The 26,124-nt window shown below is 43.7% G+C and overlaps 2 protein-coding genes across 22 annotated transcripts in view; both read right to left on the bottom strand.

Moving 5' to 3' along the window:
- NFATC3 (nuclear factor of activated T cells 3) overlaps positions 1–16,785 on the bottom strand; it is a 123,963-nt gene extending 107,178 nt beyond the window's left edge. For 2 of the 8 annotated variants that reach the window (XM_004431756.3, XM_004431757.3), the window contains exon 1: positions 16,428–16,617. In XM_004431756.3, the coding sequence (XP_004431813.1) occupies positions 16,428–16,530 (103 nt within the window). In that variant the 5' untranslated portion in view covers positions 16,531–16,617. Of the gene's footprint in view, positions 1–10,628; positions 11,366–16,045; positions 16,368–16,427 lie in introns of those variants that run through there. The other 6 variants (XR_015549149.1, XM_087420043.1, XM_087420039.1 and 3 more) reach the window with 6 other exon arrangements.
- Positions 16,786–22,664: 5,879 nt separating this feature from the next.
- Positions 22,665–26,124, bottom strand: part of DUS2 (dihydrouridine synthase 2) — a 39,979-nt gene continuing 36,519 nt past the window's right edge. For 12 of the 14 annotated variants that reach the window (XM_087420044.1, XM_087420055.1, XM_087420052.1 and 9 more), the window contains 4 exons: positions 25,892–26,041; positions 24,712–24,799; positions 23,493–23,566; positions 22,665–23,254 (listed from right to left, as the gene is read on the bottom strand). In XM_087420044.1, coding sequence (XP_087276170.1) covers positions 23,017–23,254; positions 23,493–23,566; positions 24,712–24,799; positions 25,892–26,041 — 550 coding nt within the window. In that variant the 3' untranslated portion in view covers positions 22,665–23,016. The remainder of the gene's footprint in view (positions 23,255–23,492; positions 23,567–24,711; positions 24,800–25,891; positions 26,042–26,124) is intronic. The other 2 variants (XM_087420046.1, XM_087420045.1) reach the window with 2 other exon arrangements.

The following is a 26,124-nucleotide window of genomic DNA, read 5'->3' on the forward strand; positions in this document are numbered from 1 at the left end:
CCGTCTCCCTCTACTTTATATGGGACACCGCCACAGCATGGCTTGACAAGCAGTACATTGGTGCGCGCCCAAGATCCGAACCTGTGAACCCCAGGCCACCGAAGCGGAGCGTGCGCACTTAACCGTTGCACCACGAGGCGGCCCCAGATAATTTTTAAGATGACGGAACTGTTCTGTATGGTATTGGCGTAAGGAATATATAACTCTATACATTTGTCAAAACCCACAAAACTGTACATCTACAAAGAATGAACTTTAAAGTACGCAAATTTTAAAAAATCAACTAGGAGTCTGGGGAATTCCAGGATGGAATGCACACAATGTAAAAAGAATGTAATGTATTACAAGCATATGATATAACCTCAAAAAAGTATCTAGCACATATAAAGAACTCTTACAACTCAACAACAAAAAGACAACAATTTAAAAATGGGACTATTTTTAGGACTTGAATGCACATTTCTCCAAGGAAGATATACAGATAGCCAGTAAATACGTGAAAAAGATACTCAACATGATTAGTCATTAGGGAAATGCAAATCAGAATCACTGTGAGAGACCAAAAAACGAAGAAGTAAGTATTAGCGAGAACCTGGAGAAATGGGAACTCGCGCACATTGCTAATGGAAATGTAAAATGGTGCAGCTAGTATGGAAAACAGTTTGGTGGTTCCTCTAAAAGTTAAACATAGATTTAACATATAATCCACAAATTCTACTGTTAGGTATATACCCAAGAGAAATGAAAACATATGTCCACACACAAACTTTGCACATGAATGTTTATAGCAGCACTTATAACAGCATCAAAAAACCTTAAGTACATAAGGATAAATCTGACAAAAATGTGTAAGACCTGTACACTGAAAACTACAAAATATCGCTGAGAGAAACTAAATAATAATAGTAATATGTAATAAAATAATAATAATGATATATAATAAAATAATAAAATAAATGGAAAAAGACATGTATTCATGGGTTGGAAGATTCAATACTGACAAGATATCAGTTCTCCCAAAACCAGTCTACAGATTCAACACAACCCTAATCAAAATTCCAGTAGGATTTTTTGTAGAAATTGACAAGCTGATTCTAAAATTTCTATGCGAAGGCAAAGGATGTAGAATAGCCAAAACAATCTGAAAAAGAACAAAGTTGGAAAAGTGACACCATCTGATTTCAAAAGTGACTATAAAGGTGCAGTAATCATATAGGGTAGTATCAGCAAAGGACAGACACATAGCTCAACACAGAAGAGAATCTCAAAATAAACTCACATATATGGTCAACTGATTTTTGACAAAGATGCAAAAGGAAACGCAGTGGAGAAAGAACAGCTTTTCAACAAATGGGGCTGGAAGAATTGGATATCCTTATGTAAAAACAACGAACTTGGGTCTATACGTCACATACACAAAAAAAATAACTCACAATAGATTATATACCTAAATGTAAAACCCCAAACTATAAAACCTCCAAAAGAAAATTTAGGAGAAAATCTTTGTGAACTTAGGTTAGGCAAAGATTTCTTAGATATAACATCAAAAGCACAATCCACAAAAGAACAAATTGATAAATCAAACTTCATCAAAACTAAAAACTTCTGCAGGGGGCTGGCCCCGTGGTGTAGCAGTTAAGTGTGCGCACTTCGTTGCTGGCAGCCCAGGTTCAGATCCCGGGCGCACACCAATGCACTGCTTGTCAGGCCATGCTGTGGTGGCGTCCCATATAAAGTGGAGGAAAAGGGGTACGGATGCTGGCTCAGGGCCAATCTTCCTCAGCAAAAAAAGGGGAGGATTGGCATGGATGTTAGCTCAGGGCTGATCTTCCTCACGAAAAAAAAAAAAACTTCTGCAAAAGATATTGCTAACGACAAGACAAGCCAGAGACTGGGAGAAACTCTTTGCAAAGCATATATCTGATAAAGGACTTGTGTCTAAAAAAGGTAAAGAACTCTCAAAACTCAACAATAAGAAAACAATCCAATTTTATTTTTTTTTAATTTTTATTTATTTATTTTCCCCAAAGCCCCAGTAGATAGTTGTATGTCATGGTTGCACATCTTTCTAGTTGCTGTATGTGGGACGCGGCCTCAGCATGGCTGGAGAAGCGGTGCGTCGGTGCACGCCCGGGGTTCCAAACCCGGGTCGCCAGCAGCGGAGCGCACGCACTTAACTGCTAAGCCACAGGGCCGGCCCAAAAACAATCCAAATTTAAAAGAGGAAAAGACTTGAATGGACACTTGACCAAAAGTGATATATAGATGATAAAAAAGAGGCTTAATAGTATTAGTCATTAGGGGAAATATAAATTAAACCCATAATGAGATACCACTACATGCCCATCAGAATGACTAAAATAAGAAATAGTGATAATACCAAATGCTGCCTAGGATGCAGAGAAACTGGGTAACCTATGCACTGCTGGTGGGAATGTAAAAGTTTGGTGGTTTCTTATAAAACTAAATTCACATATCAGAGGTTGGGAGGCAACTGTACTTTTGGGCATTTATACCAGAGAAGTGAAAACTTATTATATTAACACAAAAACCTATACACAAATGTTCACAGCAACTTTATTCATAATAGTCAATAACTGGAAAAAAACAAATGTCCTTCAATGGGTAAAAGGTTTAACAAATTATAATACAGCCATACCATGGAATACTACTTAGTAATTAAAAGGAACAAACTTAATATATGCAACAACTTGGAAGGATCAACAGGGAATTATACTGAGTGATAAAAGTTAACCTCAAAAGGTTAAATACCATATGACTCAATTTATATAACATTTTCTTGAAATAACATTATGGAGATGAAGAACAGACTAGTGGTTGCCAGGAATTAGAGATTGGGGTGGGGAGGAGGAAGGGAAGTGGATGTGGCTATAAAGGGGTTAGTGAGATGGAACTTTGTGGTAACGGAACAGTTCTATATCTTGACTGTGGTAGTGGTTACACAAATCTACACATATGATAAAACTGCACAGAACTACACACGTACACAAATGAGTGCATGTAAAATTGGTGACACCCAAACACGTTTGGTGGATTGTACCAATGTCATCTTCCTGGTCTTGATATTATATTATACTTATGCAAAATGTTATCATTGGGGGAAAGTGAGTGAAAGAAACTCAGAACCTCCCTCTATATATTTTTTGCAACTTTCTGTGAATTTATAATTATTTCAAAATAAAAAGCTTTTTCAAATAGGCAAAAGACTTGAACAGATACTTCACCAAAAAAGATATACTGATGGCAAGAAACCACATAAAAAGATGCTCAACAGCATTAGTCATTAGGGAAATATACAATAAAACCACACGGAGATACTACTACACGCGTTATTATAGTGGCTAAAATTAAAAAGACTGACCATACTAAATGTTGGTGAAGATGTGAAAATATACATTTCCACTACTGGTAGGAATGAAAAATGATAGATCCACTGTGGAAAAAGGTGGCACTTTCTCAAAAAGTTAAACTTATATCTACCATATGATCCAACCATTCCGTTCCTAAGTATTTATCCAAGGGTAAAGGAAATATGTGTCTACACAGGGACTTATACATGAATGTTCATAGCAGCTTTATTTGTAATAGCTAAAACCTGGAAACAATTCAAAAGTCCATCAAGAGGTGAATGCATAAACTAACTGTGGTATACATATACAATGAATAACCTAATGAATGAAATAAAATAAATAATCTCCAATAAAAATGAATGACCTACTGATATGCTCATTAACATGAATGAATCTCAAAATAACAATGCCGAATGAAAGAAGCCAGACAAAAAAGAGTATATACTTCATGATTCCACTTATGTTTTCTATAGTGACTTCAATGCTTCTCTGGGAAAGGGGGAAAGGTGAGTGGGAGGGAATGATTACAAAGGGACACAAGGAAACTTTTGGGGGTAATGGATATGTTCACTATCTTGAACGTGGTAAAAGTTTCATAGATATACATATGTCAAAACTTATCAAACTTCACACTTTAAATAAGTAGAGTTTATTACTGAAAGGGATCAGAATATGCCACCCCAAAATATGCCACTTTGGCATAAGGATTACTAGAACCGAAGGCAATTGAAAAATGACAGACAGGAAGAACTCTCTGCTCTCTCTCCCTTTCTGCCTAAAAGCAGGGCATAAATTTCCCTTTGTAAAGGTGACATGAATTTCCATTTGTAAAGATGTTCCCCACTCCAGTACCAGGAAGAGGAGAACCACTCTTATATGCATAACAAATCTTACTAAACGACATTTATTTATGACACACATCCTAGTCACCTTCCCACAATTTACATCCTATCCCCCAGAAGCCCAAACTCCCTTTTAAACTTTGTCTAGTCTCTTCTCCACACTTTATTACTCTTTGGTATAATGGTATATAAGCCTCCCAAACTTTTCATAGTGCCTGGCATATTTTATTAAACTGAATCATCTTTCTGAAACCGGCAAACAGTTAGCCATTGATGATTAAGCAGCTAGTAACTATAGGGGATCGGAATTGGCCACCTCAAAATACGTCTGTGCCTGAAAGACACTTTGAACCCCCTTACCCACTAACTGACTAAAAGAGTTTGGGATGGGAGGCCTGGCCCTAGAACAGGCCATCACCATAGACATCTCTAGGTATCTGGGAGGGTCCTTGCTAAGCCCATTCTTAGTTTTGATTACCCTTTGTAAGAGATATTTACATTTGCAAAGGAAATCTCCATTTGTAAAGGTATCTTCTTCGCTGTACTAGGAAGAAGGGAAGGATGGCCTTACCTAGAAACTTATCAGAATGGAAAGCAAGGACCTAAATCTGCATGATAAAACTTACCCATTGTTAACTGTGCTGTTTAAGCAATATGTTATCTAATTCCCACTAGGTACCTATAGACAACATCTCCCTGGAGCCTGGGTCACCATGGTAATGGGTGTTTGAGCTATTTTTTCAGGAATCAGAACCCCCTGTCCACTTCAGGCCGGTTGAGACCACCAACCCATCAACTGGGCCCACGCAGACATATGTCCAATAAGCGACCTTGTGATGTCAAGAGGTTAAAACTCCACCCTCAGGGCATGCTAATGCCACCATTCTGTGAACATGCGTCCTATGAAGAGGCATGAAGCCTGACTATGCTTGCAGAGATCATCAATTACCTTATCTCTCCTCACCTCCAATCATTTCAGACCACCTTGTCCCCTACCCCATAAACATTCTTGAGTCCCTATTTTCGGGGAAGCAGATCTGAGATTCATTCTCCCGTTTCCTCACTTTGCTGCCTTGTGATTAATAAACCCTCTCTCTCTGCTGCAATCTCGTTGTCTTGGTGTTTGGCTTTCTGGGCGGCAGGCAAAAATGGACCTGGTGTGGTAACACTTCCCCCTCCCCACCTCCAAATCTGCTTCTCCTACCACAATTGACCCAAACTAGAAAAAAAGAAAACAATCCTAGCCTCCTTCCTCTCCTTACTCAATTGATACCAGCTCCTATTGATTTCTTTCCCTTAAATCTATCTCAGCTCTAGTCTCACCTTGCCATCTCTACTCTGCCCTTATCACTTCTCAAATACAACATTTGCCCCCGCTTCCATTCCTTCCTTACTTAATCCATTATCCAGCGTAGCCGAGGGATCTAAGCCACAAATCTGACATTCCTGCCCAGCTTGCAATCCTTCAATGGCTCCCTGCTATCTTCAATCTAAAAGCCAAACTTCTCAATATAGCATGATAGACTCTCCTCCAGTCACATCTGGATCCTATAGCCTGATCTTCAACGTTTCCAAATCAAAGGACCATGCTCTCTAACTTGTGTCTTTGGGTGTGGTCATCAATGGGCCTGAAATGTATTTCCTACTTTATCTACCTAGAGAACATCCTACTGGTTCAGCTCAATTGTAACCTCTTCTCTGACCTCTCAAAGTTAAGCTCTTCATCATTTATGCTCTCTGTACCTGTGCTATATAAATATTGCTGTATTTATTTACATGTCCACTCCAATAAACTGAATCATATTCACAAATAATAACATCAACACAATAAAGTTTATTAAAAGACTGAATGGTTTAGTATATTCACTCAGCTAATAGTCTTGAGGTCCCTTCCAGCTGAGTTACTCTAAGATCTTATACAATGTTCCTGTCCAGTTTCTACTTTCTCTTCCCAGCGCATATCCTTCTATTTTATCCTTAAACAAACGCTAGTTCCTTTCGGACTAGTCTTAAAGACAAAGAGTGAAATGAAATGCTTCTTTAAAAAGCATTTTAAAAACCCTTTACTATCTCTATTTTGAAAAATCAGGATTGGCTTAACCAGATGACTCAGTCTTTATGTTTCCATATGCCTGCATGACCATCTGATTCCCACCAGAACCACACAAGGAACATGAATTTGGTGCCCCACATATCCCACCCACCAGACACCAAGCCCACTATTCACAGAAATCTACTAGCCATACTTCATTCTCTGTCTTTCTCTGGACTTAGATATAAGCTCCCACATCCACCCCAAGAACTTTGACAAAGGAAGAGAAAAGAGTTCCTCAATTGCTAGCATACTGCGGATAGTAAGTGCAGAGGATTCTTTTGGTTGATTTCCCCAGCCCCTACCCCCGGCATCCATTTTCTCCTTCCTTCTTAACAAATTTTCTTCCATGTATCCACTCCTCTCTCATGCCGCCATGTGTTTCAGGGGAAGCCAACCACATCCTCAGGCCAAGGGACGGGCCTGGTTGGCTAAGAATAATTCCATCCGTCTTTACCAGTGACTAATTTAGGAAAGGGAATGTAATCCAATTTTGGTCAATGAAATGAGAAGTTAAGTTTGCTGTAGGCTTCTGGAAAAGTCCTTCCTCACTCTTAAAAAGAAAAGAGCCATGTGAAGCCAGTGTTTGTGTCTCTTTCCCTCCCCTGCCAAACATCAACCCCAAATATAACTGTTTTGCACATGTTTAAATTAGAAAATTTAAAGTATTACTATTTTTCAAATAGTGATCAGATGATAAAACGCTAACAAAAGCTTCAAAACAGTGATAAGTCAACATTTACTAGGGAACATAACAAAAGAGCCTTCTTGCCTTTGCTCTGAAAAGGAGAGTTTTGGTAAAGCTCAGAGATAACTGGGTATGTGTAAAAAGAAACAGGTAGTAGACAAAGAGAAGTCCAAAACGCAGTACTGATCTTGCGAGATAAGAATAAGCAGCAGATGGCAAACTGATCAAAATATCAAGGAAAAAAATGCGTGTCAGTGGCTATAGAAGGTAGAGCAGTTGTACTTGGGTTCTAAATTCAACCAAAGAAATAAATAGTACTCACATATCTTTTGGAACAAATGAAACTAAAATGTCAACCTAAAAAAAAAAAACTGCCCTAACTAGTAATTTAGCATTTTTTAAATTCTGAACTTTTCCCTCACTTAGGTTTAGGGCAATTTTGATGACAAATCTAAAAATGCTTTAAATTTTAAATCTGAAGTGCAAAACAGCCTGCAAAGATCACAAATCAGACCCTAATCAGGACAAAACAGGAGGGAGTTACCAAAGAGAAAGGCCAAATCCTCATTACTTAAAACCTAGAACAATATGATCTCTTGACCTCCAGATCCACAAGGAAGCAAAGAGGCCCAAAAGAGCTAAATTTGGGCCTAGCACAGTTAGCTGTGCAGCACCCTCAATTGCTCTGCCTGCATCACTGCTACCATTTAAAAATTTCTAGACCAGGGAGGAGTAAGAAGCATCCCTCAAGCAGCCATTTTGAACCAAAAGTAGAGTATCTAGTCATAGGAACACACTTGTGAGCCCTGGCTCAGATATGTTTGATTCCATGTGCTCACCATGAGTCTTGGTTTCACCAAAGGAAAAACTGAATATTTCTGTTCTTCAACTCTTTCTGGGAGTAAAGAGGCAAGAGGCATAGTACACAGTGCCCAAATCAGAAAACAAGGGTTCAAATCCCGACTCTTCTGTTTTCTAGATGTTCAAAAATATCTGCATTTCTACTTCCTCAGGTATAAAATGGAAATAATACCTACCTCTTAAGCTTGTCATGAGACTTACAGACAATGTATACAAAAATACCTTGCACATAATAGGTACTCAATAACACTGGATAAAATATTTACCTAACAGAATACAAACAAAAAAGAAACGGTTACAAAAATGATCAAAATTATAGGTTGTGCAAAAACAACTCTAGAATTGTCAAGCAGAAATTAAGCAACTTATTGGAGAAAGACAAATGGCTAGGAGTCAGAGGTCCTGGGTCTCTGTTTTGCAACTAACTAGTTAAATGACCTTGGGCAAGTCAACTTGAACCTCAATTTCCTCTCTTATAAAATGAAAGGACCCAATTAGCCTGAAATTATTCTGTGCTTTTTAGCAACGTCACACTATTAGTAATAGACATGAATCTAGAACTCAGGCTTAGCTCAGTAGCACCCTCAAAACAATGTTTCTAAATAATGCCTCACAAAGGGGAAAGACTGAAACAACATGTGGATGGCAGAGGCAGTTCAGAGAAATGGGTGGAGGGAAAGGTTTCAGGTTGGGACTAAAAAGAGATGATAAAATTAAAGATGATGAACTTGATATTAATGTACAGAGTGAGGGATATAAAATAGGTGGAGCACAATGAGGAAGACCAGTGAGGAAGCAGGTTACAGATGCAAAGGAGCAGGAATGGAAGATAACCTTAGCTGTGACTTTCAAAACTCAATGTGGGGGAATAAAATATGAAGAGAAAACTACACAAATCCAAACAGGAGGTGACCAAGACTTGGACCATAGAGCATAGAGAAAGGGGGAGATACAACTCATTTTCAGGAAGTGGAAAAATTTAGCAAGCAACTAACCCCATAAAAAGACAGCAATAAGCTAATTCAATTAAAAAAATAATTTTTAAAAAATTGAATTAAAAAAATAATTTTTAAAAAATGTATTAAAGAACTACAGACATGGGAAATATGGCTTGAATAACAAGAACATTTCAATGACCTAACAGTTTTAATATAATCAGAACTATGAAACCATCTCCTAGAGCTGTTTTTCAAACCAAAGGTAGTGATCTACTAGTGAGTCGTGATCAACGATTTTTTAATATAATGAAAAAGAAAATGTCAGGGTAATGTCAGGGTAAAGGTAAAAAGCTGTTTTATCTGAAATTTCTATCTCAGTTTTCCATGTATAAGCATCTATGCGTGTGCTAGGTTGAAACATAAAACGTATTTCTTACTCTGCATCATGGTCAAAAAGGTTTCAAAACTTTGTATTATGGAAGTTTTCAAAAATAAAGTAGAGAATAGAGTATAATGAGTCCCCATGTATCTATCATCTAGCTTCAACAATTTCTGAATGTCATTTTTTTTTCCTGAATGTCATTTTTATTGAACAACTTTTACTGAAAAGAAGTGAAAACTATAAGAACTCTTGTTGCAATAACAATTTAAAAAGTAACATTTAGATAAAACTTTCTATATTTTCCCCAAAGATTTTCCTTATATAAAGGACAAGGTTAAAACTTATATTCCTTTAGTATTCAATATGATCTCACAAATGGTAAAATGTAAGATATAAATTTCAGATCTTGTTTGCTCTGAAATGTTCACAAATCAAAAGAACTTATACGTCTACTATTTTTGTGAATTAATCCCTATTAGTAAGTATTTTACTTACTTGAAAGATTAAAAATCCAGTCTTAAAATTAAGACTAAGTTCTCTAGTTTCATATCACCCTAAATTTAAAAGTTCAAGTGAATTGACAATACTTAATAAATATTTGACTGATGGATACAAGCAACATGATCAAACATTAAAATTTTTAAAAATAATTTCAAGCCCTTAAATCACTAAACAATGAGTGAATTTTTTTGACCCCATATAGTTACTTAGAAAATATCTTAAAAATTTAAAAGTACCTACTCAAAAGCATATCGTAAGATCAGTTTACTTCCTATTTATGTACACCACTAACTCATCTCATCATCCCACTGCTAATACTACAAAATCAAAGGAAGGAATGGATTTTGTAAATTAGACATACCATAACTAATTTTTATTTTATTTGTTAAATTGGTTTTTTAAAAAACTACATGCAACAGCAAATCCTATTAACTTCATGATGCTATTTTTTAAAGTGAACATTTTTCCTATCCCAGTCTAGCACCTTAAAGAGCTTGAAGTGTTTCTGAATGTCATTTTCAAAATTTCTTATTATGGAAATTTTAAAATATACACAAAAGTACAGAGAATATTATAATGAACTCCCATATACCCCTCATCTAGCTTCAACAATTTTTGAATGTCATTTTTTTCCCTAAATGCCATTTTTACTTAACAATTTTTATTCTAAAGCAATATTGAAAAGTATTTACATTTAAGTACAACTCACAAACTGTCCATTAAAGTGTTCTGGCCAATGATTACCTTGATGGGAAAAAAATGGTTTTAGAAATATTTTTACATGTGATACAAATCAATGTTATTGAAAAAAAGCTATAATTTCAAGCTCACATAATCTATTTTCTTATTAAAATAAAAAGCAAAGCTTGTGAAAATTTAACACAAAATGAAGAAATATAAAAATTTACTTTAAGATACTGAAAACAAATTTTAAAATATTAAAACTCTCTCACCGGCTTCTGTAACATAAGACATATCGATACTGTACATTTTGTAGGAAAATGAAGCCTTCAAGTTACTTCTCCAGTGTACCCGGTATTTTCAAGCTTTCATAGACATGTAGTTTCCTTACACACAATACCAATATATTAACTATAACCGTCCCAATGATTAAATTTCAGCTACCAATTCAGACAATTCATAGATCATACTACTTAAATCTCACAGGTCCAATTGCTCCTCTCTTCTAAAGTTTACCAAATTGAGGCAAACAGATGCAAGTCATGCAATATAATTATATAAACATTCAGAAATGCTGAAATATATGCAGATCCACGCTATGTTTGAGTTAAAATTATGGCTGTTAAAAAAGCTTGCTCCTTGCTTGTAACTCTCCTAATCCTCCCTGAACAAACTCACTCCTCTTAAATTCCACTGTTACTTGAACCTCATATGGCATGCCTGGGCAAATTCGATGACTTGGATTTTGTTTTAGAAGCCAGGCTTACTGCCAAGTCTGCTATGTCTACTCCCCTGACCCACCAGAACAGCTTTGGACAACACCTCCCTTATTTACATTACTGCTGACAGTCAAACTACTGCTTACTATCAAATGAGGCTCAACCTACTCAGGTTTCCTGCCTCTCAAGAGTAATGCGATTGACTTCACTGTATTATGGCTTCCTCAACCCCACACCTTATTTAAAATAAAACATCACCATACTGAATCATCAACTACTCAATACTAAGAAGGAAAGTAAAGGACGAATTAAACTTCATAAATCAGTAACACAACTCACTATTTTCTCTTAAAAGGTTTCCATTTTATATATCAGTATTTATTTTATTACTTTCTCTGAAGAAAAATGAATTCCACATTTTCTTACCAAAAATGTCCTTATGATCACACTTCATTGAAAAAATATAGAGCAAAACTCCAAAGCAGAACTTGGGATATGCCTTCAATAAAAATACATATAATTTTAGGCAAAGTTTACTGGTTGCCACAGAAAGGTAAGTCATAATAATTGGTTGATTCTACAACTTACCCTAAATTAATACCTTAAATGCTTAAGGAACAAGGCCTTACTAGACCCCTACAATTTCCTGGCCATGTACCTAATATCCGACTTTTAATTTTTATATCATCTAATAAAACTACTACAGTATTACCTCTGCTTTAGAATATATGCCAAAATATCCCTTCTGTATTGGCAAATGGGAAAATCTAAGAAAGCACAGGCATAGCAATGCTCTTACAATGATAAAGTGTTAACAAAACAATATGACATTTAAATTTTTTTTCCTCGATTTTTCCCCATACTCACTAAAATATATTTATTCACCCATCTCCATCACAAAATTCCTCCAGGAGCTAATACCTCCAGGAGCATCCTCTACCCGTATCAGAAAAAATGTCAAAGAAACAGAATATATTATTCCCCCAAGTGAAATGGTGCAATGTTTATCATTGGCTCAATCAGTTAATACATATTCTCACTGCGTTCAAGTCTAAAGAAAAAGCTGACCTATGGTATGAAAGTAAGGCTCAGCAGTAATCAAATCCTCCTTTACACTACCTAATGTGCTGTACTAATACACCATTAAATTTCTACAGGAAACCATACAAGCAACTTCCCTTTTTTCATACTGATTTAAATATCCAATTATACTTAGTATGGTTAGCAAATCAACCATCTTTCACACCATACTGAGTCAGTAACAACTTAATTCAAGAAAGTAGAAAAACATAATTAAAAGCGAATATGAGAAACGAGGTAACATTGCAAAGAATAATAGAATTAAAAGGATAAAATAAAAACGTCTAAGACAAATATTCCAACACATTTAAGGAAGGTTTAAATGACTGGATCTCTCATCTGCCCCTACTCTCTTTCAATGTTTTAGTTTAGTATAGGGAAAAGAGTCTAGGGAAGAGGAGGAAGTAACAAATAACCTATCGTCTGAGTGTGTGTGTGTGTGTGTGAGTCTGTGTGTTTGTGTGTCTGTGTGTGTGTTTCAAGAAATGTTCACTACCACCACTTAATGAGCACCACTGGATCAAGGACTGTGCTAACAGCTTTAAATACATTATTTCATGTAACACAAAATAAAACAAAAATGTCGAATAAAAATTATCAATAAAAACTGAAAAGTGAGAAAATGAAATTATCTAAGAGACAGTAAATTATAAAGAACACATGAATCAGATCTCCAAGCACTAAACAAAGTAAAAACACTACAGATTAAAGACTAGGACAATGATCTCGGAAAAGTTCCTCAACTTTACATATGAAAAAGTTGTGTATTAAAGTGATAGCTGACAAAATTACACATACCCTTTATCATAAACTAAATTTCTTACAAAAATATATATCCTATCTAAGATATTTCTCCCCTTTAAAAAAGCAGCAATAGATAAGACACTACACACAGGATAGCACACACTCTTTCCAGTGACTCTCATTCAAGGCTAGAAAGTCAATATTTAGTAATGAACAAACCCTAAGAATTAAACTTTAAATCTGAAAAGTGAAGATTACAATAACATCAAACTAAATCAGTACACTAAAAGAGAGCACCAGAAGCTGCCCTTCATAATGGTAAATAATGTTAATGAAATACATTAAACATTTATCAATTTCAAATTCTCTCAAATCTACAACTGTGGTATCTTCATTTTGCAGCTAAGTATTAAGTAAAAGAAAGTTTAAACAAAATTGTTTAATTAAAAATTCAATTGTTAATTGAAAAAAATCAAGCTAGCACTGTCCTCATATTAAAAAAAAAAAAGCTAAAGACTCTAGGATCTTAAATTTTCTTTAATGGAAAAATCTCAAAACATCTCAGTAAGCAATAATCTTAAAAAGTCAGTCACAAACTGATCCGACACTACCAAGTATCAAATTATCTAATTTGTACTTTCACAAGCTTGCTTAGGACATTCACTGAATTCAGCCCCTTGGCTTGTCCTCAGTCTCCATCCACTACCCCCCCCCCAAATATTTTTCAAAAAACCTTCTGTATGGAAATTTAGATGAGATATAAGTACACTCAAAACTTGAGAGAGATGGAAAACCTGCAGCTCAAAATTACCAAGATCTGCTGTCTTATGGAACTGACCAATAAAAGCCAAAGATCTGAAACAAGTCTCATCAACTTCCTCTACCACAAAAAAAGTGAGCACTGACTCAAAACTTAAGCAGTATGTATTCATTAATTCAACAAATATTAGATGCCTACTATATTAAAGGCACTGTGCTAGGCACTGATAATACAACTATGAACAAGATATAGACACTATCCCTGCCCTCATGGAACTTCCATTCCAGTGAGGAAAAGAATCCAAAAACAAGTAAACATACTGATATAAGCCAATAGTGATCTGAATTCTACCAAGCAATTTATTCTCATGGCCCACTTTTACTGTATATTATCATCCTAAAAGCATATCAGTTAATCCACTTACTTCCTTCAAACTACACACTCATAATTATGCTTATTAAAATGAAAACTAATTTTGTGAACAAATAATTTTGAAACCTTAGCTTTGAAGATATAACACATCTTTCCCAGTAGAATTTAAAAATTAGCTGCTAGGTGTTCATAGCAGCACTATCCACAATAGCCAAAAGGCAGAAACAGCCTTTTGAAAGTAGAAAGGAATGAAGTACTGATACATTCTACAACATCAATGAACCACAAAAACACTATGCAAAGTAAAAGAAGCCAGAAACAAAAGGTCACATATGTATGATTCCATTGCTATGAAATATCCAGAATAGGTAACTCCATAGAGACAGATCTCAGATTAGGGACTGGGCTACCAGGGACTGGGAAGGGGAAAGGGAGAAAGAGGAGCAACTGCTTTGTGGGTTCGGGGTTTCCTTTCCAGGTGATGAAAATGTTTTGGAACTAGACAGAAGTGGTGGTTGCACAACACTGTGAATGCACTAAATGCCAATGAATCATTCACTTTAACATGGTTTATGTCATGCGTATTTCACCTTAATTAAAAAAAAAAAACCCAGAATATTTTAAAGTGCACTTTTTGTCGCAAATAAAACTACTCAAGTTTAACTTTGGGAATTTCAATTATAAATCAAGTTTCAAATCTTAACTCCTTCTAGACCCATTTTAATATCAAAATGGTTTTTTGGGTTTTTACGGCAAAAATCATTTCTCAAAAAGCTGTTTTCATAGCTTTTGAATGTTATTCAATATTTTGGATGTATATACCATTCCTACTCACATGATGATTTTCCTTTATTACTCATATGTTTGGTTAACATCTTTATTGATCATATATTTGGTGTATAATGTGCTCTAATCAAGTTTGTGCCCAATAAAAGTTTGCTGACATCATCAACTGTTATCTTCTTTATAATGAAAATACTCCAAGAAGTTGTTTTTATTTTGTTAAATCCCAATAATCTAAGTACAATTCAATGCCACCCTCTCCACAAATGCCACTTTTCCTGTTTCCACCTCTATGATAACATGCAGCACCATTCAGTCTACCTAAGAGCATAGCTATTCGGGTTATGTCCCCCCCACTCATTTCCCAACCTCTTTGAGGGGTCTCAGTCTTTGCATCCATCTAGTTACTTTGTACCTAATAGTAACTCTTCACCATAACAGGTGCTCAAATGATGTTAGTGGAATTGAAATAAACTCAGCCAACAGATAACTATTGTAAATTATTTATTATGTTGAAAAAGACATCTAACACATAAAGACTAAAAGGACTAATAAGACAAATACTGCCCAGAGAATCCTTATGCCTCACGTTCAGATATGTTTTTCAATGCAACTCTACAGCACAGTCTGTTGAACATCAACATGAACATGAAGTAATTCACCTAACACCCGGAAAGAATAAATAGGGATTACTCTTATCCAGCTCCCTTTTGAAGTTCGCCTGCATATGTAACAGGAAAACTGAACTTAATGAACCACAGTATTCCAAACCAGGTCACAGGAGAGCCCTAAGTCCCCAGCCATCCTGTTTCTATTTCCTGATTGGTCTGACCTCCAAGCATTATGGTGCCCAGCCTTCCAAATTCACGATCTCCTTTAAAACATCTTCCGAGGTGAGCTTTTTCTTAAACTAAAAATTGATTCCAGAACTTCCTAGGAATATTATGAACAAAGCACCCCACTTTTTTTTAATTTTCCGAAACACTTTGCTCAAGAAAAGAAACCCAGTTTTCAGAAAAGTCCCGTTATAGTTACACTTCGAATTAAATGGGGGCCATAAACTTGCACAAGTGGAAGTTAACACGACAGACAGTATTACTCTCCTAGCAAAGTAGATTGAAACAGACATGTGCATGAATTTTAGAGAGCTCCTACACTTCAAGAATGCGCATCTTTCAAATAAAGATTTTAAAAAACAACCTAGAATACATGAAAAACGAAGCGCGCTTACACTTCAGAGGGACAACATTCTCTCCGCACCACGCTGGCAAAGCAGCGACAATCAGACGCCACTTGGGCAGCGGCCCCGACCCTCGGCCTCCAAACCCCGGGCGTCCACTGGCCATAGGCGTCCCGGAGTCGAGCTCCCCACTAGTTCGCTCCCAGCCAAGCCCGCGGCCACTTCCACGTCGCTGCGACCCACACGACTCCTCAGCGACTTAAATCCGCTCTACACTCACCACACGCACGCGCGCGCGCACACACACACACACACACGCACACACACACGGTGTTACCAGACTCGGGACAACCAAGGGACCAGGGAGGGGACGAGCTCGTACGAGCTAGGAGAGGAGCGGACGCTCCTTGGTCCCGCCCGGTCAGGCACCCACCTGCAGGCCGCGAGCCCGGGGGCGGCGGCGCCGGCGCCACGTCCTCGCCAAAGACGAGTTTGAAGTCGAGCTCGTCGTGGGCGCCACAGTTTGCAGTAGTCATCGGCGTGGCCCAGGGTGCTGCGGCTCCTCCTCAGGCGGCGGCGGCGGCGGCGGCGGCGGCGGCGGCGGCGGCGGCGGCGGCGGCGGCGGCGGCTCCTCAGCGCCGCTTCATGCCGGGCCGCGCCGGCCAGGAGGTCGCAGCTCCGCGGCAAACTTTCCGGGCGGGGACCGCGACGCCGAGCGTTCCGTTCCGAACTCGAGAGCTGGCCGTGAGCCGAACCGCAGCAGGAGCCGCCGCCACTGCCAGTTAGTGGTGCCTAAGCCGCCACGGTCGCCTTAGCCGATATTCCCCGCCCCCCAACAGCCGCCGCCGCCGGCGCGCTCCCGCGCCGTGCTGCGCGCCCGACCCCGCCCCCTACCGCGCGCCCAGCGGACCGTGAGGCCCAGAGGCCCCTGGCTCTGCGGGCTAGCCCGATGGCCCCGCCTTCTCACCGGCCTACCGCGTGACTCCCTCTCCCGGAGAAGGAAGTCACGTGAATATAGAGAGCAGGATAGCCCCGCTACCTCTTGGGAGTTGCAGTTCGGCCCCTGTTCCTTCCTCAACTCCTTCTAAACCAGGCCCCGGTAATGGGGTGTGGGGCCGATAGCCCTCTCTAATTGGATTGAAGAGCCCACCACCCGCCAATCGGCGAAAATCTCTTTCCTTATTGGACGAACCTCACGTCGAGGAAGGAGCGCCAGAGCCCTGGGATTATGGGTTTGGTGACCGGCGATTGAAGTGTTACTGCTGATGGCTGGGTATGGAGAAGGTGTCAGGGCCCCGGAGGGTTACGTGGACGCCATTTACACCCTAATCCCCCCACCCCAAACTTAATGGCGGCGTCTCGAGGGGGCGGGGACCGGACCGAGCCTCCAGCTAGGGTGGGGCGAAGTCGGAGGAGACCTGGGTTGCGTGACAAGTCCCGAGTCTGAGCTCCCTGTCGCCACAGACCCACCCCTGCGGGGCGGGGCCCGCGCTTCGCTGGCTGCGCCTTTGTCTGCCCCCACGAGCCAGCCTGGCACCTGCTCCCTCGAGGACAGCCGGCGCCTTCGAGGCCTCGGCAAAGCCTGATGGGCAGACTGAACAGGAAAGCCCGTCGTGAACTCGCGCCACTCACAGGCTCTGTGACCTCTTCATCCCAGCGCACATCCATGAAAGTAGGAGGGGTCGTGCTACCCAAACTGAGTGGCTGTTAGTGGGGAGAAAGTGACACTGTCTGAAGAACCGTTTTTCGCTCTCGGCCCCTCCCCAGTGGGCCTGTCTTTCCCCGGACGACGCAAGATGCCTCCTCCTGGGGCCTGAGGTGAAGGTCGTGCCCGGGGACGCTGAGCCTGGCTTGTTTACTTAGGGCTTCTCCAAGGTGCCGGGTGGACCTGGAGCTGGGAGATGCAGCCGTGACCGACTTACCTAGCTCCAGGCCCCGCAGGGCATAGCATCCCTAGAAGCCACTTGCTGGAGGAACCCAGGGCGCTATGTCTCAGAGGCTAGGGTGCAGGTGCAAGGGCCCAGGCACATCCAACACCGCCCTTAAAAAGCCCCTGGGAGAAGAGGGCAAGGTGGAGCGGCTTGCAGAGGTCTCAATACATGGACTGATCCCTCAGCTACCACGGAGCCCTAGGGAAGAGTTCAACTAGGCCTTGGGTCAGGAGGACAGGAAATTTCCAGAGTAGGTGAGATGTTCATCTTGAACTGGTTCATCCCTGAGGTCAGAAAACTTTTCCTGCCTTGTGCTCTGTACCTATACCTGTGCTGGACCTGGGGTCACAGAGATAAATTAGTCTCCCTTCAGGGGTGGGGAAGAGGAGGCCAGCAAATCTATAACCACTGTACCAAGAGACTAGGGCAGTGCCAGGAACTCAGAGAAGGTTCATAATCCCCCTGGCTGCAGGGCCTCCAAGGGCTAAGTAGGAATTGGAAAGATGAGCAAAAGATAAGGAAGATGGTTCCAGGCAGAGAACATTGCCAAAAACTTAAAGACCAGAAAGTACCTGCAGTGAGCAGAAGCCAAAGGTAAGCCTGGATGAATGGAAAGAGTGCTGCAGGCCACTGTAAGATATCTGGACTTTATCCTGAGGGCAGTAGGGAGCCATGGAAGGGTTTAGAGCAGGAGACTTCCATGTTCAGGATTTTGGATAAATCATTGGATTGGATTGGGGGGAGGGTGAAGTTAGAGGCAGGAGAAAATAACTCTGATCAAGGAGCAGGAGCAAATGGCATTGGGGGATAGAACATCCACACAATAAGCTGTCCTGCCTTCAAAGGATTTCCAACCTTGAGGGCCTGAGTGTGGAACTCAAAGCGCAAATACCACACTAACTGCAGCCTTCTGCCCCAGGCAGATGGCTGGCCATCCAATTAGTACCACATGTAACATGACCCTGGTATATAGTAAAAGGCCCCAGGAGCCTGGCCAGCTCACCTCCCCCTCCTCATAAAACTTAACACAATTTCAGGATGTGTCCCCCTGCCCCCACAAACAAACATACTTCCCGGGTTATCATCTGGATCAAGAAAATGGACCTTTATCTAGCCCCTCTGCCCTCCAAGCATGACTTTACCTGAACCAGGGGCTCAGCCAGCCAGCGAGGCCAGGGAGAAGGCAAGAGGGAGACCCTGGTCCCACCACTAGGAAGGGACCATAGAAGCTGTAGATAGGTTGAAAAAGTCCTCCAGTCATCAAATGCTCAGTGATGCCTCTGTGTTCTCAGCCACTGTGCACCTGGAGAACACTTACAAGAGGCCATACCTTGGGGAAGGTTTCTGGTCTGGAGGAAACTGAGAACCCTAATCTGGAGTGATGAGGGCTGGGGCAGGGGCAGGCACCAACTGCAGGAAGGGTGTCACCACCTTTGTAAAAGAGGCAGCAATGGCTGGAGCTCTGCAGGCTGTGATGAAGGCCTGTCGCCCACACGCACGGCAAAACCCAAACTTGCTCCACTGCTTTTCCTCAGCTAGGGCCAGGACCTCCCCCACGAGCTCTTCCTCAGGCTAGCTCCAAAGCTCTCTTAGATGGTAGGAGGCCATCTGACCTGCCTCCAGCCTTCTGAGAGCCCTGTGAAACCAAGCAGCCCAGGGGATCAGTGCAGTAGATAGAACCCCAGACTGGACCAGGCTGGTGGACAAGGACTGTGTGAGTCCCTGTACACTCCCTCTCCCTCCTGTGTGAATGCCAGCCAGGCCTGAGATTTAGGGAAAGCCATCTCTTTCATCAGTTGCCACAGGCCTGGCCCTGAGCCCCTATTGTTGAAGGCTCTCTGGTGGCCTCTGAGCCATAGGATGGTACAGCTTAACCCAGTCCAACCCTCCTTGTTCCACATTAGGGGATACAGGAGCCTTGGAGTAAAGTCAGAGTTTAGAAAAGTTCTTCATCTCCATGCCACACACTGTCCCCCCAACAACTCTTATTTGATTCTTCTGTGCCTGTTCCCCACCCCCATGCCAAGGCTGGCCATAGGGGACACAAGGACTGCCCTTCAGCAGCTCCCAGTCTGAGCAGAGGTGATAAGACCAGCCAACTACAATCAAAGAAAGTTGCTGAAGTCAGCACAGGGTGCTGAGAAGACAGGGTCAGCACTTTGTCCTCAAATGCTAGGCTGAAGAGTTTGGACTTGATCCAGAAGGCAGTGGAGAGCCATGGAAGAGAGCTGAGCAGGAGTGACACCTGGAAGGAATTAAATGAACAGGACTGCAGGGGTGAGAGATTCCCCTTTCATCTTTGCACAAAGTGCAGTCTTCCTGCTGTGGCCTTCGGAAGACCTGCGACCCTCTCCAGCCTTACTCATCCCTCCCTCTTGTGCTCCTATCAAAAGCATTTGTCCCCTTGGGGCCGGCCCGGTGGCGTAGTGGTTAAGGGCGTGCGCCCCGCTACAGCGGCCCGGGGTTCGGATCCTGGCCGCGCACCAACGCACCGCTTGTCAAGCCATGCTGTGGCGGTCTCCCATATAAAGTGAAGGAAGATGGGCACAGATGTTAGCCCAGGGCCAGTCTTCCTCAGCAAAAAGAGAAGGATTGGCAGATGTTAGCTCAGGGCTGATCTTCCTCACAAAAAAAAAAAAACCTTTGTCCCCAAAGTGTGACGAGCTAAGAGGAAGTCCTCAATCAAAGTGACTGGAATGGATGGATAAGTGTTGTGGCCCCTAGCCTAAGTGGCCGTAGTTTAAGGTGGGCATGGTGAGAACAGCAGGTAGAGCTTTCAGACCTGAGCCCTCCCAGTCAGTCCCAGGTCTTAGGCAGGCAGGTCCCTCTGAGACCAGGGCAGGCATCACTGAGGTGGGCTAAAGTGAGACCGTTTGAGAGCCAACATATTCAACCAGGACCTTTGCCAGACATCCCCAGTCATGGAACACACACTAGCCCCTCTCCACCTATTCCTCTGTGAATGACCCTCCCCCCAGTGCTTTTCCTGGGCCCTCTAAGTCCCCACACTCCAGCCTCTATCTTAGCAGCTGACCTCTACTTTCCTTCCCTATAGTCCAGAAATGAACCTGACTCTGCCAGAGAGGTGACTTCCCCAGGGAAACCACACTGGTGGGACAAGAGGCCTAAGGACAGAGCCCAACCCCACCAGAGAAGTGGATCTTAAGATTTGGTATCTGGCCCACACAGGGTCCTCCCACAAGCTCTGACTGGCTCAGAATGCCTGGGGGTCCACTGGGGCCTCTCTGCCCTGTTCCAGGAAGGGTATGAGGAAAGGCAAAGGGAGCATTTTGACTGAGACAGTTTTTTGTAAAAAAAAAAAAAAAAAAATCAGAAATAAATTGTGCCTAAAGCTTGTTGGCTGGGACTGAACCAAGCCTCAGTCTCTCTCCTGAGTGGGGCCCCTTCTCTGGGAGCACTGGTCTGGGAAGTTAGTTACAGCAGCCTCAGCATGGGGTGACCCCATTAGCCACACAGTACCCTATCACAGGGCTAGCCTATTTATTCTCCATCCAGCTTCAAGCAGGCAGAGAACAGCTGATCCCACTCTCAGAAGAAGGTCCTTGGGCCCAGAGAAGACTAGAAGTGACTTGCTCAAGGTCAGAGAGCCATGGGCTCTGGGAGGCCACTGGTAGTGCCGTATCCTTATCTGCATACAGAAGAGCAAGTGTGGGGGCCGGCCACGTGGTGTAGGGGTTAAGTGCATGTGCTCTGCTGCTGGCAGCCCGGGTTCAGATCCCGGGCATGCACTGACACACCACTTGTCAAGCCATGCTGTAGTGGCATCCCACGTAAAGTGGAGGAAGATGGGCATGGATGTTAGCTCAGGGCCAGTCTTCCTCAGCAAAAAAGAGGAGGATTGGCATGGATGTTAGCTCAGGGCTGATCTTCCTCACAAAAAAAAAAAAAAAAGAAGAGCAAGTGTGGGTGTGGGGAGGGGCTGCTCTGGGACTAAGACAGGCCTCACCTGCCCAACCCTCGACTTAGGCTGGCAGGGCCAGGGCTGCTGGCTGGCCCAGGGGCCTGACCCTGGGAAGATGGGAGGAACATGGCCTTGGCCCAGAGGGGAATTCTCCCTCCTCACAGAGCTTGGAAAAGGGGGGAGAAGCAGCGTGTTTACAGCCGAGGAAGCACAGGCGGCGCTGGGCAGAGACCTTTGGTCAAAAGGCTCCTCCCACTAAGTGGGGGAGGCCCCCATGAGATGTGGGAGATGTGGTAGCCGTTTGTTTGCTTCTCACTGCCAGGAGGAAATTAAAGAGAATCTGCCACTTCCTTCCGGCTCAAAAGGGATGGAGGGGGCGGAGGACAGAGGGCGGGGGCAGTGGCGTGGGCAGGCAATCGCAAGTTCCCCAAATTGCTGTCATCAGCAGTCTCCAATGTCCTCTGCCCAGAGCAGGCACATCATAGATCTGAGTTCCAGCCAAGTGGGGGTCAGACCCAGCACCCCCTATTCACCTGAGCTGGTCCCTTACTGGGACACCAGATACCCTAATCATTTTCCCAGATTCCATATCACTTCTCATCAGGAAAGCCAAATGAGGCCAGTGCCTCAGGTTTACCTGAGTTGGCAGAATGGGCTTCTTGGGCCTTCCTGGCTGAGCCCAAGTCCAGTGAGCATTAAAGGTGATACCTTGTCCCCCACTTCCACCCAGATCCATAACAATGGGTAGGAGATATGCTTTAGGAAGCTCCAGCTCTACACAGAGGGTGGGAGTAGAATAATTATGTCAGGACATCAGTCCATGTGTGAAGATGCCCAAGGCTGAAGCAGCCAGCCATGGGTAAGAGTGGAGGGTGTCTTTATTGCACTGCACCAATGTCAGGTTAGGGAGGTACCAGCTGAAAAGCTCCTGTTTTCAAAGAACATACTGAGGTCGCTGGGAACTTGACTTTGCTACTGAGACACCAAGGAAGATGGGCACTCTGGGCATCCCTCGGCCCAGGCTCCAGGCTGATAGCCCAAGGCCAAGACCTCTTAACTATTGCCAGGCAGGGGCAGCAAATTGTCCAAGGGCATCTGGTTCATGCTCTGTACCCACAGCCATCTTAGGGCCAGGCCCATGAAGGAGGTGACCAGGGTAGGGACAGTGATCACAGGCCTTCCAGGGGGTTCTCTTGACCACTTCCCAAGGCTACAAAGGGCTTCTTGCATAGCTCCCCAGGCATTGCTGGCTCCTGAACACTGGGGGCCCCAGGGTCTTGGTCAGGGGCCTCCCGCTTGCGCTTGTTCAACGAGGGGCTCTCCTCACCCAGTCGACCCTCAGGAAGGCCCTGGCTCCGCAGACAGACGATGGCCGCAGCCTGCTCCGCCAGTTTCTTGGACTTGTCCCTGGGCAGATGAGGCATGAGGCAATAAGGCAGATAGGCAGGCAGACTAGTTGCAGGACTAGAGGCTGGGAGGCCTGACTCTACACATCCTTGGCAGAGATTCTGACAAAACTGAGGAAGGGGTCATTGCCCAGGGATGCCACTACCCAGGTACACCATCCTTCCAACCTCCCAAGCCAATGCTAGGATCAAACCCCACCCACACCCCAAGCCTCACGCCAACTGATGAGGAAACTCACCACAAAGTGGACTGGTACTTTTGCTCAGCAACAGTGACAACAGAACAGAAAAGGCGATCCAGGGGGCGTTGAACCTGGTGCAGAGAGAGCAAAGGAAACAGGGATGGCTGCACAAGGGCAAGAGGAATGAGGCCCACCTGCCGGGGTCACGTTGAAGGCAGACAAAAGGAAGTACTTCCCACCTAAGTCAAATGAAGGCTACTTGTATCACATGCTCCTCCCCAGGAGAGTGCCTGGTGCATCTTCCAGGAAAGAAAGGCAGATACACAGACAATGACATCCCAGTGTGTCAGGAGTTCTGTCATGGACATAAGCAAAAGGCCGTCAGAGCCCTTAGCTGCGCATGACCATGGAGCCTCCTCCTACTGACATCTGGATGGGCCAGGTCTCCTAAAATGAGGAGTCCACCAGATGGCAAAGGGATAAGAGGGAACAAGGACTGGGGCAAAGAAGGTACACCTGGCAGAGTGACCAGGTGATATGGCTGGACAGAGAGCTGAGTGGATGAGACCTGAAGCACAAAGGCATGTGGGGGGTCTCGTGCTCTGTGCTGAGGTACTAGGGCTTGATCCCAAAGGCACTGAGGAGCTAATGAGGACTTGAGTGAGGGAGGTAGAGGTCAGATTCATTTTGGAAATGTCACTCTGGTGGAGAGGGACACAAGGCCCAGAAGCTACAAGCTTGGAGGTCAGAAGGCCAGTCCAGAAGAGACAGAGCAACCTAAACAAAGCATAGCCATGGGGACCAAAGGAGTTAAAGCAAGACTGTCTCAAAATTCCACCAAGAGGCCCCATGTCCTAGGGCCCAATTCTGTGCTCCATTGGCTGAGGCCTGGTCCAAAAACATGTTGTCTAACTTTTAGGTTTGAACATCCTTCCTAAGCCAATTGGCCCTTTCCAGAGAAGTCTCCCCTGCCTAAGCAATGCCACTGGCAGGGACTGGCCCAAGCAGCCCCTTACTTAGGTCTCTAACTGAAACTTAGGTTCAGTTTTATGCAAGTGGCCAGATTTAGACAACAGGCCCATTGTCAAAGGGAAGGGGCTATCAGCAACTGGCCCGGCCACTAGCAACCACTGCCTGCCCACAGAGGGCAAAAGCCAGGCTCCAGCCAAGCAGTCTGGAGTTCAGGGTACAAGCTGTGGGTGTCCTGGGGGTGATGGCACCAGCCATGGCAGTGCCTTAGGGCTGGATGCAGGGCAGACCACAGCCAGGAACTCACCGTTTCATACACGGGCTGTGCCAACTTCTCCCTCCGGCACCACTCCAGCAGGCACATCTTGGGAGTGATCTGGGGTGAGTATGCTCTCCTGGGGAAAGAAGGAGAGGGAGTCAGGGCCCACCCACCATCATAGGTAGGAGCTGCAGGAACTCAGACATCAGGCTGCTGCCTTAAGACTCCTGTATCTATTCCCCTGAGCTCCCATTTCTGTCCTACCAGTGGCTTGGGGCCTGAGTTCTACCTAAAGGGAACATGGGCTTCAGCAAGTTTGGTGAATTGGGGTAGGATGTGAACTCCAGCACTCTGAGCTCCAGCCTGGGCCTGGAAAACAGCCTTCAACAGCCAAGAAGGAAAGTCCAGTTTGCCTCTCAAGACAAGATCAGGAGGGAGCGAGTGGCCACACAGGTGGCCAAACAGTGGTCTCAGGGATCTAGCTCAGTGCCCACTCTGATAATGTCTGCTGAGTGTCAGGATGATCCATTGCTGCCTTGGACACAGTGGACTCTGGTTTCAGAGTCAGTCTGTGACAGGGTTACAACTTGTAAGGCCATGGTCCAACTTCCCACCAGGAGCTCTCAACAGCTGTGCCCACACTCCTCCTTCTAAGCTCTTGCCAGACAAGACTGGCTCCTGGTCTGGGCCTGGGGACCTGATAGCAGAGGACAAGGATGAGGGCCCCATTCAAAGCTGAGTCACAGTCTGAGGCAATAATAGGCCTGAGGCTACTTCTGCCTAGAGAGGGCACCAAAGGGCTGGTAAGGGGCAGTGGATGTGAGCACGGGTTGCATAGCCAGATAAGAGCTAGGGTTCCGCTGCTATTGGGGAGCTCCTTGTAGGCAGCTAGTTCCTCAAGGCCAGGGAAAAAGCAGAGACTTTCAGGAACAGAAGAAGACAAGTCTCCCCACCCCAAGTGGTGGGAAGGGGTGGGTCCAGGAAAAGGTGGAGTTTAGTCACCCTTGGGACAACATGCTCACCCCTAACAGTGGTACCTGGGCTTTCAGGGACTGTCTTCTCCAAAGTGCCTTCTTTGGGTTGCTGAAAATCGAGAACAAATGTACAAACCAAGGAGACTTGTGGTCCCTAAGCTTGGCAATAACCATGTACAGCAGCCAGCTTGCTGGCCCAGTCAGGCCCAAGGGCACTGGCCTTGGCCCAAGCTGAGGACAAGCTGGAGACCTACCGGTCAAACTTGACAGCCATTTTAATGACACCAGAGGTGTCTTCAGCTGGCTCCTCCACCTCCCCTGGGGTCTTGGCCAAGAGCTCGGCCCGCCGGGCATCCAGCTCTCGTGTGGTCTCCTCGTAGAAGGCACCAAGGCCAAAGGCCTCACTATGGAGGGACAAGCAGAACAGAGCAAGCCCCTTAGTGGAGCGAGCATCCAGGGAACTACTGGAGGAGCCCAGGGTCGCCCA

The sequence above is a fragment of the Ceratotherium simum genome, chromosome 30 (genome assembly GCF_057802395.1).
Source record: "Ceratotherium simum simum isolate JZ-2026a chromosome 30, ASM5780239v1, whole genome shotgun sequence".
In the NCBI taxonomy this organism is placed as follows: domain Eukaryota; kingdom Metazoa; phylum Chordata; class Mammalia; order Perissodactyla; family Rhinocerotidae; genus Ceratotherium; species Ceratotherium simum.